The 14,406-nt window shown below is 39.3% G+C and overlaps 1 protein-coding gene across 1 annotated transcript; it reads left to right on the top strand.

The window, feature by feature from the left end:
• The first annotated feature begins 529 nt into the window (after positions 1–529).
• Positions 530–3,121, top strand: LOC118996253 (membrane transport protein XK-like). Its single transcript, XM_037059556.1, has 2 exons — positions 530–563; positions 1,323–3,121. The coding sequence occupies exon 2, from the start codon at positions 1,331–1,333 to the stop codon at positions 2,147–2,149; it is 819 nt and encodes a 272-aa protein (XP_036915451.1). The 5' UTR covers positions 530–563; positions 1,323–1,330; the 3' UTR covers positions 2,150–3,121.
• The last annotated feature ends 11,285 nt before the right edge of the window (positions 3,122–14,406 follow it).

The raw sequence follows: 14,406 nt of genomic DNA, 5'->3' as shown, positions 1-14,406 counted from the left end.
TCCATCCAGTGTTTGGAGTTGGTGGCAGTATGTGTTAAATCATTATATTTATGTTTTGACCACACAGTTTGTGCTCATGAGTTGGCAGCACATTTCTTAGGTAGTAGAAATCACAGTCAACAGTGTAATACTCTCAAATACAGTACTATGCTCCATTTAAAGGAGCCATATCTTGTCCTGCTACTTTGTATAGACTGGATAAACCCATTAGCCATGTCATTTTAAGAAATAAAACTACTTTGAGTTGATACTTCTTGAAATACTGAGATCTTTCAGCCCAAAGCAGATTGACTCTCAGTAAGAGTGAGGTTCTCATTTCTTTAGCAATCTGCAGAATTTGAGACTATAACTGAAGATTAAAGGACAGTGAGCATTCTATAGTTAGTATATAAATGTAAAAAGATCCTGCACATAAAGAAGAACTCACTGAGAAATTTACTATTCAGCCCCTTTTGTTTGTGTACCTATTACTGGTACACAAGAGATCAAGAAAAAATATCAGACATTGTCATTCTTGACTCCACAGAAACTTATAAACCAATTGAGGGAACAAAACACACCAGGTAAAGTACTCTGTATGTTCAGGCAGAGAAACGTGGGGTCAGGAAGGTGTATTAGTTTGAGTTGACTCTGAAACAGATCCCAAGATGACAAGGATTTGAGTCCATGCATTTTTTTTTTTTTGGTAGAAGTTATAAGGACCATGGGAGAAGGGAAAGGAAACAGGGAAGGGAAGGCGGCCAATAAAGGGAGCATTATTAGACAGGATCACCATGGGTGACTAGAAAGTAATCTATGAGAAAATACTGCTAAAGGGTATAGAACATACACCTCTCACAGTTATTTTACTCAGAGGGTCAGGGAGCTAAGGTAGTTACATTCCAGCTCTTATCAGGGCTACAATTGTAGTAATGAGGGCTCTTCCAGAACTGTCCAGCACCTTGCCAGAGCAGTCTTCTATAGCCCAGGAAAATGCCCCCAGGCACAGTGCCCAGAAATTGATAGGTGGAAGTCAGCCTGTGCTCTTAAAACAGAGGGATCCAAGGATAGCGGACTGACAGAGTGTCTGCCATAGTATGATTCTCTTTTAAAAAATTGATTTTAGAGACAGAGGAAGGGAGATAGAGAAACATCTCTTTGTTGTTCCACTGATTTATGCTTTCATTGGTTCATTCTTGTATGTGCCCTGACCTGTAGTTGACCCACAGCCTTGGCATATTGGGATGACATTCTAACCAACTGAGCTATCTGGCCAGGGCTTTTCATAGTTGGATTCTTGGTGGAGTCAAGACTTGACAGTGCTCTTTCTCATCTCTCCCCAGGTGTTTGCATGTTGCTATCCCTGTTATCCATTGTGTATGGAGCCTTGCGCTGCAACATCCTAGCCATCAAGATCAAGTATGATGAATATGATGTCAAAGTGAAGCCTCTGGCCTATGTCTGCATCTTCCTCTGGAGGAGCTTTGAGATTGCTACTCGAGTCATTGTCCTCGTCCTCTTTACCTCCGTCCTGAAGGCCTGGGTGGTGCTCGTCATATTCATCAACTTCTTCAGCTTCTTCTTGTACCCCTGGATCCTCTTCTGGTGCAGTGGCTCCCCATTTCCTGAGAACATTGAGAAGGCGCTCAGTCGAGTGGGCACCACCATCGTTCTGTGTTTCCTCACCTTGCTTTATGCCGGTATCAATATGTTCTGCTGGTCAGCTGTGCAGCTGAAAATCAACAGCCCTGACCTCATCAGCAAGTCCCAGAACTGGTACCGGCTACTGGTATACTACATGCTGAGATTCATTGAGAATGCCTCCCTCCTCCTTATGTGGTATATATTCAAGACCGACATCTATATGTATGTGTGTGCACCTCTGTTGATTTTGAAGCTGCTCATTGGGTACTGCACAGCCGTTCTATTCATGCTGATATTCTATCAGTTCTTCCATCCTTGCAAAAAGCTCTTTTCCTCCAGTGTTTCTGAAAGTTTTCAGCGGTGGTTAAAGTGTATTTGCTGTCAGTGCCGGAGGCAGAAGTCCTCAACATCTGTAGGAAAGACAGATGTAAGGTCATCTGGAGACAGAGATGAGACACCTTCTAGCAGTAAAATAAGTTCTATGCCCAGCCAGATCTTGAATGCTGATGAGCTCTGCTCTGCTTAATGGAATCTGAGTCTCTCTTGGGGCAGAAACATTGTTTTCTGAGTTCATTGCTGCTCATGATACAAGTGATGAGTCCTGCACAGGTAACAAAGCAGGAAGTTAGTTTCAACTCCTTGTGAGTTGCCTCCTTTTAGAGAGCTCTTGGGTGTGTGGGAACATGGAAAGAAGCCAGGGAAACATCTGAGTGTTAGAGGAGCAGTCTAAGGCACCACCATTCATAGTTGACTGTATTCTCCCAGGTGTTACTGGCCTTTCCACTAACAAAGTACCCATGATATCTGAGTTGAGCTGGTTAGATCTATCGGGTAGAATGAGGACAGTGGCTTTCTTGTTTTCTAGTTTTCTGGATTTCTGATCTGGGTTGACTAATATTATATTATCCCCAAGCATAGTTTTCACTCAAGAGCTGGCCTGGTGATCAGAGAAGTTTACTGGGGTTTTGCCATTGGCAACATCATTATCATCAGAACTTTCAGACAAAGCTATTCAAGTTTGGTTTTTAAATGGAGACGTGTTCCATTTTCATTTCATTAGGGCTCTTTTTATATGATCAACTGTAGGCACCTTGGCTTGCTGTATGTAATAGATTTAAAAGTCTAGATTTGGAGACTTTATACCCAAAGATGCAGGGATACAAAATTGAATTCTAAATTTGGTTACGGGAGCCCTAGAATTTTAGGAAAGTTTTGTGTTCCTTTAATATGTTGAAGAAGTTCTGGAACAAGAGGATCGTTCAAAAATCAAAATGATGTAGGCTTTTGTAGGCAGAATTCTTAAGTTCTTTGGAAGGTTGAAAATGTGAAGCTTAAACCTTTTCAAGGTTCAGTCCTGTCCTGCAATTCTGGGAAATTTCTAGTATGATTTTCTAGGATTTACCTTCTTAATAAAGAAGAAAATAAAACTCATAGTGTTTACTGTGTTTCATCCTTGCCTGTTAGGAGAATTGCAGACAATAGTTACTTTGGTTAAGTTTTTAAAAAAGTTACTTTGGTTAACTTTTTTTTCTAGAAAACTCCACAGAAATCTTTCACCTAGTGTGGGTATAAAAGACATTTCATTTTTTATTAGTTGAAGGAAAAAGGTTTATTTTCTCCCACCAAGTGAGATATTGTCCTCAGAAACTTTTAAATTATAGAAAGTGATGAGATGACTAGAAGATATTTGTCTTTAACTGAATGCATTTTGATTTGGTGTGATTATGAGTTAATTTTTACAAAATCTCCAGTTTTATTCTTCTACATCCTTCTATCTTCAGTATATTTTCTGAACCCTATTTATTTCGTAAAAGGATTGTGTAGCCTATCCTCAATAGTCTTGGGAAAATGCCTGGATTTAGTGCCATTATTTCTACTATAAGCATCTTGATAATGAAAAACCTAGAAGCAGGTGACCTGTCACCAACTAGGCTGGACATTGCATGTCAGTCAGGCTTGACAGTCTAAATACTTAGCTGAACTTTCTGGCCCATCCAGTTTCTAACAGCTAGTCTGTGAGGGGACGTGTTAAAAATGGTGAGTTTGAGCAGGAGTAGTAGTCAGAATTCAACAGGGATGGAGAGAGTGGTACTTCCCAGCCTTGGTTTGGAAGCCTATTTCAAGAACCATTATAAAATCTGAGTCTTCAAATACACTTTAAATTATTTTAATGTAGAAAATAGGTAAGCATTTTGAGTGTCCTCAAATCAGACTAACATTGATGACCTGTCAGAGTCCTAAACCCCACTTATAAGCCACTGATATAAGGGCAAAGGAGTTTGGTAACTAAATTAGACATTTTATCATCTTTAACCCTTGATATACAGATACCTTTGCTTTGGGGCCATGTGTGTCCATTCACTCTGGAAGAGACAAAACACTGCTTTTTATCTGCATGGTGAAAATTTAAGTCATGGTGGACTAAGAATTTTTGTTTATAAATTTTTTAGATTATATCTCTGAAATAGTAAAACTGCAGTACAGACTGCAGATCTAGGTTGCCCTAAAGACAAACAAACCAGCAAATTCCCTTACATGTTGAGAGTTAAAATGTGATTTTCAGTTAGAATTTCAATTAAACTCTCAGAACTTTGTCTAATTAATTATATGCCATAACTTCTCATGACACCTGCTCTAATTGAATTACTACCATTTGGCGCAATGGAAGTCAAGTATTTTCTTAAAATATATTGAAATAAGATCATCAGACATGTTTAGACTTTCCCTCTTCATTACTGGAGGCAGTGTAGTATAGAGATTGTCATCTCCCTGTCAAGCCCTACAAGTTATTTAACAGCTGTATGCTTCAGTTTCCCCACCCACCAAATTTAGATGCTATATATGTACGTGCCTACCTCACAAGGTTGTCAGGAAGATCAAATTAAATTATAGTGTGAAAATGCTTTGAAAATATTTTTCAGGTGCCATGTATGTTGAAGAACTTACTATTATAGTTATTCAAATTGATAAACAGGTTATTATTACTTTTTTACTGTTAGAAAAGAAACAAGTAGGATCATCCACATGAGTGTCTTGAGTAAATACATTGGCCTTTGGCCTTATGGGCAGGCAAGTGTAAGTTTTCTTTACTCTTGGAGAAAACTCAGCCTTTGCCTTTATCTTAACGTTACTTGCTTACAAAAATTTGCACTGAAACACACAGTTCTTGGAGGGAAAAGACTCATTGCAGTCTGAGAAATTGCTTTTGATGGCAGATGAGTTTATGATTTTTGTATCTATCATCTTTCATAAAGGACATAGCAGCATGTTTTGGTCATTTACAACTCAAATGCCTAAGATCCTGCTAGACGTTTACTGAATGTGGGTTTAATCTTTTCAGCCTTGTAAATGAGAAAACAAACAAATTGATTGTCAAGTGAAGCATTTTTTTGGAAACCACCTTGGAAAATTACTGCTATGTGTATGAGTGTATGTGTCAGTACTTCTCAGCCAGTAACTTGTGGATGTGAGTTTTTGTAGGCTGCTGCTCTACAGCCATTGATGCTAATATTGTTTATGTTTCTTCAAATAATAAATTAATTTTTGAAATAATCCTTGCCATTCATTCTTTATATAGTCCTTTTATGGCTTTTTGACTTCAGGGACTGTTTTAAAAACAGAAATTTGGAAATAGTCTTTGCTGTGATTAGTTACAGTTTTCTAAGCACACCTGGAAATTCTTTCTGTAGGATGAAAAATTTGAGCATGCTAGGGTTCTGCCTTGTGAGAATAACAGTCCATGGAATCTCCTCTGATTGTTTTTATAAGCATTCACTCTGTTTGTTAAAGATGCATTGCTGGATACTAAGATTCTGCTCAGCTGTCTGTTGATTGCTGTGAGCAATACAAAAGAAGAGAGGCAATATAAATCTTTTCTAGACAAATATAAATGGTACACTGACTCAGAAATATAAAATAGCGAAGTGGTGACTTGATATTAACATAAACATATAATCAAATGTAAATATGATCCATGGTTAGAAAAAACATCATTTATCACTAAAGAGGTCGCTTCAGAGCATGAGATAGACATGAATTGTTTCGCTAATTAATTTTTTTCTGAAAGTGGCCTTGCAGTTTGGAAAGACTTAACTATAGGATAAGTCTTTTTAAAATATGTTTTATTGATTATGCCATGACAGTTGTCCCATATCCCCGCTTCATTCCCCTCCACCCTGCACACCCACTCCCCCCATTCTCCCCCTTTAGTTCATGTCCATGTGTCACCAGTTCTTTAGATTCTATATTTCCCATAGTATTCTTGCCCTCCCCACTGTCTATTTTCTACCTACCATCTATGCTACTTAGTCTCTGTACCTTCTCCCCTTGTCTTCCTCCCACTCCCCTGTTGCTAACCCTCCATGTGATGTCCATTTCTGTGGTTCTGCTCCCGATCTAGCTGTCTGCTTAGTTTGCTTTTAAGTGTGGTTGTTAATAACTGTGAGTTTGCTGTCCTTTCACTGTTCATATTTTTATCTTTTTCTTAGATAAGTCATTTTAATATTTTATAAGGACTTGGCGATGATGAACTTGAACTTGACCTTGTCTGAAAAGCACTTTATCTGCCCTTCCATTTTAAATGAAAGCTTTGCTGGATAGAGGAATATTGGATGTAGGTCTTTGTATTTCATGAGTTGAAATACTTCTTTCCAGCCCCTTCTTGCCTGCAAGGTCTCTTTTGAGAAATCCACTGACAGTCTGATGGGAACTCCTTTGTAGGTGACTGTCCCCTTATCTCTTGCTGCTTCTAGAATTCTCTCCTTCATTTTAATCTTGGCTAATGTAATTATGATGTGCCTTGGTGTGTTCCTTCATGGGTACACCTACTTTGGGACTCTGAGCTTCCTGGACTTCCTGGAAGTCTATTTCCTTTGCCAGATTGGGAAAGTTCTCCTTTATTATTTGTTCAAATAAGTTTTCCACTTGTTGCTGTTCCTCTTCCCCTTCTGGTACCCCTATAATTTGGATGTTGGAATGTTTAAAGATGTCCTGGAGGTTCCTAAGCCTCTCCTCATTTTTTTGAATTCTTGTTTCTTCCTTGTTTTCTGTTTGGTTGTTTCTTTCTTCCTTCTGGTCTACTGCATTGATTTGAGTCCCAGTTTCCTTTCCATCACTATTGGTTCCTTGTGCATTTTCCTTCATTTCACTTAGTGTAGTCTTCATTTTTTCATCTAATTTATGACCAAAATCAACCAGGTCTGTGAACATCCTGATCACCAGTATTTTGAACTGTGCATCCTATAGGTTGGCTATCTCTTAGTCACTTAGAAGTATTGGCTGTGGGGCTTTGAGCTGTTCTTCTGCTTGAACCATATTTTGGTCTGTTTGCACCTGTTATGTATGAGGTGTGGAGCCTTAGGTGTTCACCAGGGTGGGGCAACCCAGTTGTTGGGTTGTGATGCTGTATGTAGCGGCAGGGTCAGAGAAGGGCAATCCGTTCTCGGATTTCAGTCCCTTCTGCTGCTTCCCACAAGCAAATTGGGCCCTTCTGGTACTAGTTCCCAGATGTGTGTGCTTGTGCACCCTCCAGAACCCCGCGGGTCTCTCCAATGAACTTTTGGTGAGCCTGGGAGCCTCTCCCGGCACCTGGACCCCCCAAAGTTTTTCTAATTGGTGGTTTTAGGCTTTATTTCCTGGCACTGGGGCCCTGGGTTGCGTGGTCTATCTCACTGCTTGCTCCTTTGCCTGGTTTATCTGCGCGTGAATGTGTGACCATGGTCAGCCAACTGCCTTGCAAGCCTGGGTCAGTCCAGCTGCTTTTTCCTGCACAACCCCTTTCCCCCAGCTGCTGACTCTGCCCCTCTTACTGGTCTGGATGAATGGTTCATTGTTGTCAGACTATGGTACAGTTTAATTTTCTCTCTGTTTTGGTTCCATTCTGGTTTTTAAATATTTGTTGTTCCTAAACTTGGTTGTAAGAGGAGGTACAGTGTTTCCATCTATGCCTCCATCTTGGCCGGAAGTCCTAGGATAAGTCTTTTGAAGGAGACCTCTTGCTGTTAAATCAATTCTATAACTAAAATTACTTCATTTGGTATGTGTAAATGTTTTATTTTGAAATGATTTCAAGCTAATCAATAGAAGATCCTTGAGAATACTGCAAGGAATTCCTTTATATCCTTCACCCAAATTCACCTATTAATATTTTGCTATGTTTCCTTTATCTTCCTTGTTTAAGAAAATGAGACCCCTTTTTCCCTAAAATACTTCAGTGTGTATTTCCTAAGAACAAAGTCATCCTGCTACATAGCCACAATACAGTGATCAAATTCAGGAAATTTAACATGGGTACAATACTAGTATCTAATCTAGAGTCAATATTCTGTTTAACAATTGTGCCTTCACTTCATTTGTTTTCACAAAACTTCCTCAACAGACATAATCTAGTCAGTTCTCTTCTATGAGGTTATTTTTGTTTAAATTTATCAGTAAGTTTTCAAAATTATATTTTATCAATTATGCTATTACAGTTGTCCTGATTTTTCTCCCTTTACTTCCCCTCCACACAGCACCTTCCACTCCCTCAATCCCCCCACCATTGTTCTTGTCCACAAGTCATGAGTATGTTCTTTGACTACTCCATTTCCTATACCATGCTTTTTGTCCCCATGATTAATCTGTAACTACCTATTTGTGCTTCTTAATCCCCTCACCTCTTCACCCATTCCCCCACATTACTCTCCCATCTGGCAACCATCAAAATGCTCTCCATATTCATGATTCTGTCTCTGTTCTTATTTGCTTAGTTTGCTTTTTAGCTTTGGTTGTTGATATATATGTATTTATTGCCATTATATTGTCCATAGTTTTGATCTTCTTTTTCTTAAATAAGTCCCTTTAACATTTCATATAATAATGGCTTGGTGATATTCAACTCCTTTAGTTTTTTCTTGTCTGGGGAGTCCTTTATATGCCCTTTGATTCTAAATGATATCTTTACTGGATAGAGTAATCTTGACTGTAGGTCCTTGCTTTTCATCACTTTGAATATTCTCCTCCAATTCCTTCTTCCATGAAAAGTTTCTTTTGAGAAATTGGCTGACAGTTTCATGGGAAGTCCCCTATAGGTAACTAACTTCTTTTGCTGCTTTTTACATTCCCTCTTTATCTTTAGCTTTCGGCATTTTAATTATCATGTGTATTGGAGTGGGCCTTTTTGCATCCATCTTGTTTTGGACTGTCTATGATTCCTGGACCTGTATGTATATTTCCTTCACCAAATCAGGGAAGTTTTCTTTCATTATTTTTTCCAGTAAGTTTTCAACTTCTTATTTGTTCTCTTTCTGGTACCCCTATGATTCAAATGTTGGGCTGCTTGAAGTTGTCCCAAAGACTCCTTACACTCTCCTCATTTTTTTGAGATTTTTTTTCTTCTTGCTGTTCTGGTTGGTTGTTTTTTAGTTCCTTATATTCCAAATAATTGATCTGATTCTCAGCTTTACCCACTCTACTACTGATTCCCTGTAAATTGTTCTTTATTTCAATCAGTGTATACTTCATTTCTGATTGGACCTTTTTTATGCTGTTGAGATACTAAGTTCCTTGAGCATCCTTAGAACTAGTGTTTTGAACTCTGCATCTGATAGATTGTTTATTTCCATTTCATTTAGCTCTTTCTCTGAAGTTTTGATCTGTTTTTTCATTTGGACCGTTTTTCTTTGTCTCTTCATTTTGGCAGCCTCCCTGTGTTTGTTTCTATGTATTGGGTAGGGCTGCTTTGACTCTGTGTCTTGGTAGTGTGCCCTAATGTAGTAGGTGTCCTGTAGGGTCCAGTGGCACAGCCTCCCCTCTCACCCAAGCTGAGTATTTGAGGTGTGTCCTCCACATGGGCTGAGTATACCTTCCTCTTGTAGTTGAGCCTTGGTTGCTGTTGGCAAGTCAATGGGAAGGATTTACACAGGCCCATCAGCTACAAGGACTGGTTGTGACCTCTCACCACCAACCTCTGGCCTCTGTGGAAGATCAGCTGTGCAGGTGCCCCACTCCACAGAACAGGGCTTACTTCAGCAAGGCTCTCATGCCTCCTTGTGTTCTACCTGGGCCCACTTGGTATAAGCTATAAAGTGATCAATAGCTGGCTGCTTCCTGTGCTGGGCTTGGAGGTGCTCTATTGAGGCCAGGCTGTAAACCAAGGTCAGCTTTTGCTAGTGCCACTTAGCAAGGTACAGAGGCTTGAGAGGATTTTGAAAGATCAGAAGCATGTGCCAAGACAAGTTTTTCATGTGGAAAAGCTACTGTTAACTGCTTGGGTGGGCCAGTAAGTTGGGTGGGGTGAAGTCTCAGGGAATCACTGGGCAGGGAAAACATTGTGAGCCAGGTTGATCATGTCTCAGATATGGTGCCTTTTGTACTCTGTGGCTCCATGGGGGAAGGGCTCAGAAGAGGAGCATTGGCCTCTGCCAGCAGTTTTGTCTTGAAGAAGGTTGTCTCCAAGTTCTTGCCCTGATGCCAGACACTTCAGTTCCTCCCCAAATGCCACTGGTGCCTTTCAAGCTGCTGCCCTGGTGGTGGAACTTTGTGGGAGTGAGTCTGAGTAAGTGTGTGGGGGGGTTCTTTAAGAGGAATGGCCTGGGAATTCAGCAGTTTCTTCCACCGACTCAGTCTGCACTGGTTTTTATAGACAGATACCGTGGGGACTTCTCTCCCTGGCACTGGAAACCTAGACTGGGAACCCTGGTGTGGGGCCGGAACCCGCTTGCTCCCAAGATATCCCCCTCGATTTTATCCACCACACATGGGTGTGGACTGGCCTGTCTCCTACCAGTCTGAATGGATGTGATTTATTTAATCCCATGGTTGCAGAACCTCCATTCAACTCAATTTCTGCTGGTTTTGAGTGATGGTTATTCTAGAGTTTAGTTGTAATTTTGATGTGCGTATACGAGGAGGTGAGCCTTGTTTACCTACATCGCCATCTTGGAGATCTATCTTTTATATAATTTTTATTAATTTCATATTGTAGAAATTGGCAGTAGCATTCAAGCTTCCATAGCTAGTAGATTGTGGTGCTAGGATTCAAACCTCTGTCTGCAGTTTGGTTCCAGAGTCCAAGCAGTTAGAAATGAACAAAGTGATCAGTAAGTTTTAACTTGCCTATAAATGCTAGGGAAACTGCAGCAGGTTTTGAAAAGCTATTTGAAGAAAACATATACATGTTATCAGCACTGACTAATAGTTTAAAAGCGTAAATTTGTAATGTTTGCTGGTGAACTGTAGGTAATTCTTTTTCATGGATATTCATTTTAGGCCTCAAGTGTTCACTGCTTAATAAATGAGCCTTTATTTTTCTCACCATCCCTGCCCCAGTGTTTTACAGTTTGGGCTCAAGTTTGTAAAGATTAAGAAGAAGATAAGGAAAGTATATATTACTCCTCTGTGGTCATATTTCTCTGGGTCCCTTTCTCCATGACACTATATTCTCTGTGAACATTTTTACAAATGGGAAAGAGCTCAGAAATGTCAACTATATACTATAATTAAATGACTAATATTTTGAGGCTTTTCTCTTTTTTAGGAAAAGGCACTTCATAGAAGCAGAGATTTGTGCAGAGCCTGGAATTCAGAAACATCCTAATCCCTCCTTTCCCAGCACACAAGACACCCTGTCAGACTAGGCCCCTAACCTGCTAAGAAGGTGTGTCTGCCTCAGAAGCCTGATGTGGGGAATTCCTCACTCCTTCTCAGCCTCTCTGTGTGTGGTTTTCTCTGGAAGTCATTAGGTCAAAGAAGTCTAAAACTGTTGGTTTAAGCTGATTTTGTAACCCAGAACAATGTTCAGCTATATCTCTTTGTACCAGGTTATCAGGATTTCCCACCCAGAATCCATTGCAGCATACACTTTCCTGTGAGGAGATTTCAGGGGTTTGCCTACTCCCCATGGTTCATCCCTCTACCTCTCCATGAAAGGGAGATTTCAGGAGAGGTTCATCCAGACAGATTTTTGAGTTTTTGCCTGTAATTCTCATCCCTCCCTATCTCCCATCCTGAATTAATTCTTTCTGAATGATGAGTTCCTGATTGAAGCCTGATTAGCCTGTTCCCTAGAGCTCTGGGAATATCATCCTCTGTAGACGTTTGCATTGCATGTACTGGTTTAATTTCTTGCCAGTTGGCTTCCTATTGTAATTACCTAAACTCTACAGTTAATGAGTCAAGTTTTCAGGAACAATAGTACTCAAGAAACAAAACAGGATTTAGAAATTCAATTTTTGAGTAGTGCTGTAAGATCATTCCCACCACCACCCAGTGGAAAAGAGAACGGTTCCCTGGCATCACTTCCTAACGAGGTGACCTTAAGTGGAGTGGCAAAAATTTTTAGAACAATGGGGTCCAGCTATAGGGCTGCAGACCTCTAAGAACTGGAAAAGCATCATGCTCCTCTCCACTAACTGCAGATGTTTGCACACTAACCAGAGATGTCTGGCATATACTTTATAATCATTTTTCAAACCCGTAGGTTTGAGAAAAACCCAGGACTGATTAAAATAGTCACTATTTAAATTCACTTTATTATTAACAACCCCCCCCACCTCTACCATGAGCTGTTGTTAAACATTCAACCACTATTATGTGGGAGGGGACCTTAAAAGATGTCCTTTGTCATTGAAAATGTTGGGAACTGTTATCCTGGAAGGTATTTTACTCTTCTGGAATTTTTTCTCATGTGTGCTCATAGTATACTCTTTTTCTTTTAAGGAGACAGTTGTTCACATGCAAATCACTTGTCTTCTCTCATTTCCAACTTAATATAAGAGATAATGTGATGTGAATGTTCTAGCCTCAAAAAGTAAAATATCTACCTACACACAAAGTATATAGGTAGTATTATTATGTAGGTAGTATGAAAGTATTAAAGCAAAAATGTTTTTACAACTTCAAACTACTAATAAATGTGTATAATAATAAGCACCAAAATAATGAAGTGATTTCTAAGCATTCTTTAAATCACCTCCCAATTTGCCTTCTTGGCTGTATTAGAAATTATATCAAGGTGCTTTCAGCTACAATTTGTAGAATACCTGATTAAAAATAACTTTAAATGATTTTGTTATTTAAATGAACAAGGCTTTTGGAGAGAGGTGATTCTAGTTTCCGGTGGGCTAAATATCTTTGAGTGCCCGAAGCTTTCCAGCTTTCCTTTCTGCCATCTTCAAACCATTGCTTCCTCTTGTCTCATGACTGCAAGATGACATGAGCTCCAGGCATTACATTTACACAATTGAATCCACAATTAGAAAATTCATTTGTATTTTAGTATCTATTATTTGAGGAGGAAAATGTTTTTTGGAAGCTATCCACTCCCACCTCAGCAGAATTTTCTGTTTCTTATTGGGCAGAGTTGAATTATATCCCCGCCTCTAAAACTGTCTCTGGCAAGGAGAATGGAATTGCCATGATTTCCTTTGACTACACAGCATTCACTCTTTGGGATTAACAAAGAGGTCACCATCTGTTATTTTATGGGAGGAAGAATACTCACAAAAATTGTCCCACAAGAAACAATGAGTGGGAAAAATAGCCATTTGCAGGGCAACCTGTAGTGCCTTTCATCGACATTTTTGAAAAATAAAGACCCAGCAGAGCTGATGCAGTGAAGTTGTCATTGTTCATGCACACACATTCCAGCCCTGTCTCCTTGGCTGCCAGGTTACAGGGATATTGCACAAAGTGTTCTCATTATATTAACAATGCCTGGACGTTTTCCAGACAGACCTCATACATACACAGGCAAAACATACTCTTTAAATGTTTAAAATTTTCTTTTCCTTTTTCCATTTTCTCACATTTTTCAAATTGTGAGAAACAATGACAGTGACCCCCTCGAAAGCCACACTCTCCTTGGTCACCAGGGGGCGATGTTTGCTCAGCCATGTACAGACTTGGCAATTGCCTTGCCCTGGGGCCCAGCCTGAGTTTAGGTTGCTGTTTTAGAAGTTGCACATATCCTAATTTTCTCCTTCCCATTTACTTTCCTTATTCTGTGACTGCCTGCTTGTTTCCTTCCACTTCTTTTCCCCTGTACTGTTTTACTCACCTGTATTATACACTTCCTCAAATATGCACCTTGCAGAAATATGGTTGAGGCTTACATACCACCCAGCAAGGTGCTTATCAGAAATGATGTTTTTAAAAGAGTCACCTTGAAAATCCTTGGAAGAAGTAAAGATTAAGTCACTAAAGGGGCAGGAAAGACGAATTTTCAGATGGTTTCTCCATTTCAAACTCCTCTCCACTCCAAGTCCATGCAGGCCAGGATGGCAATCAAGATGTCTTTTGCCTCACTGACACTTGCCATTGCTTCAGAGTCATTATCAGCATAGCCCTCCTTGAAGTTTCTAGTAACTAAAACACCAGCAAGACAAACCCATATTTGCCATCCCAGGTAGAGCAAGTTTCTGGGTTTCAGTGTAGTATAACTGTCTCTTTTATTGATGGTTTTACTTTCCATGATTCCAGCTACTCCTGGTCAACCACAGTCTGAAAAAATTAAACAGAAAATTTCAGAAACAATTCATAAAATGTGTTGAGAAACAGAGAGACCATATTCACATAAATTTTATCACAGCATGTTTTTATAATTGTTCTATTTAATTGTTATTGTTAATATCTGACTGGGCTTAATTTTTAAATTAAATTTTATCATAGTTATGTATGTATAAGAAAAAGCATACTATATATATCTATNATCATAGTTATGTATGTATAAGAAAAAGCATACTATATATATATATATATATATATATATATATATATATATATATATATAGGGTTTGGTACTATCCA

Source organism: Sturnira hondurensis, unplaced genomic scaffold, assembly GCF_014824575.4.
Source record: "Sturnira hondurensis isolate 20B ecotype Veracruz unplaced genomic scaffold, ASM1482457v3 Scaffold0011192, whole genome shotgun sequence".
NCBI classification, from domain to species: Eukaryota; Metazoa; Chordata; class Mammalia; order Chiroptera; family Phyllostomidae; genus Sturnira; species Sturnira hondurensis.
The sequence above is the reverse complement of the archived record's forward strand: the minus strand, read 5'-3'. Positions and strand labels throughout refer to the sequence as shown.

Excerpts from the sequence above, each read along its gene's own strand:
- LOC118996253 (XM_037059556.1), top strand. The coding sequence starts at position 1,331 with ATGTTGCTATCCCTGTTATCCATTGTGTATGGAGCCTTGCGCTGCAAC.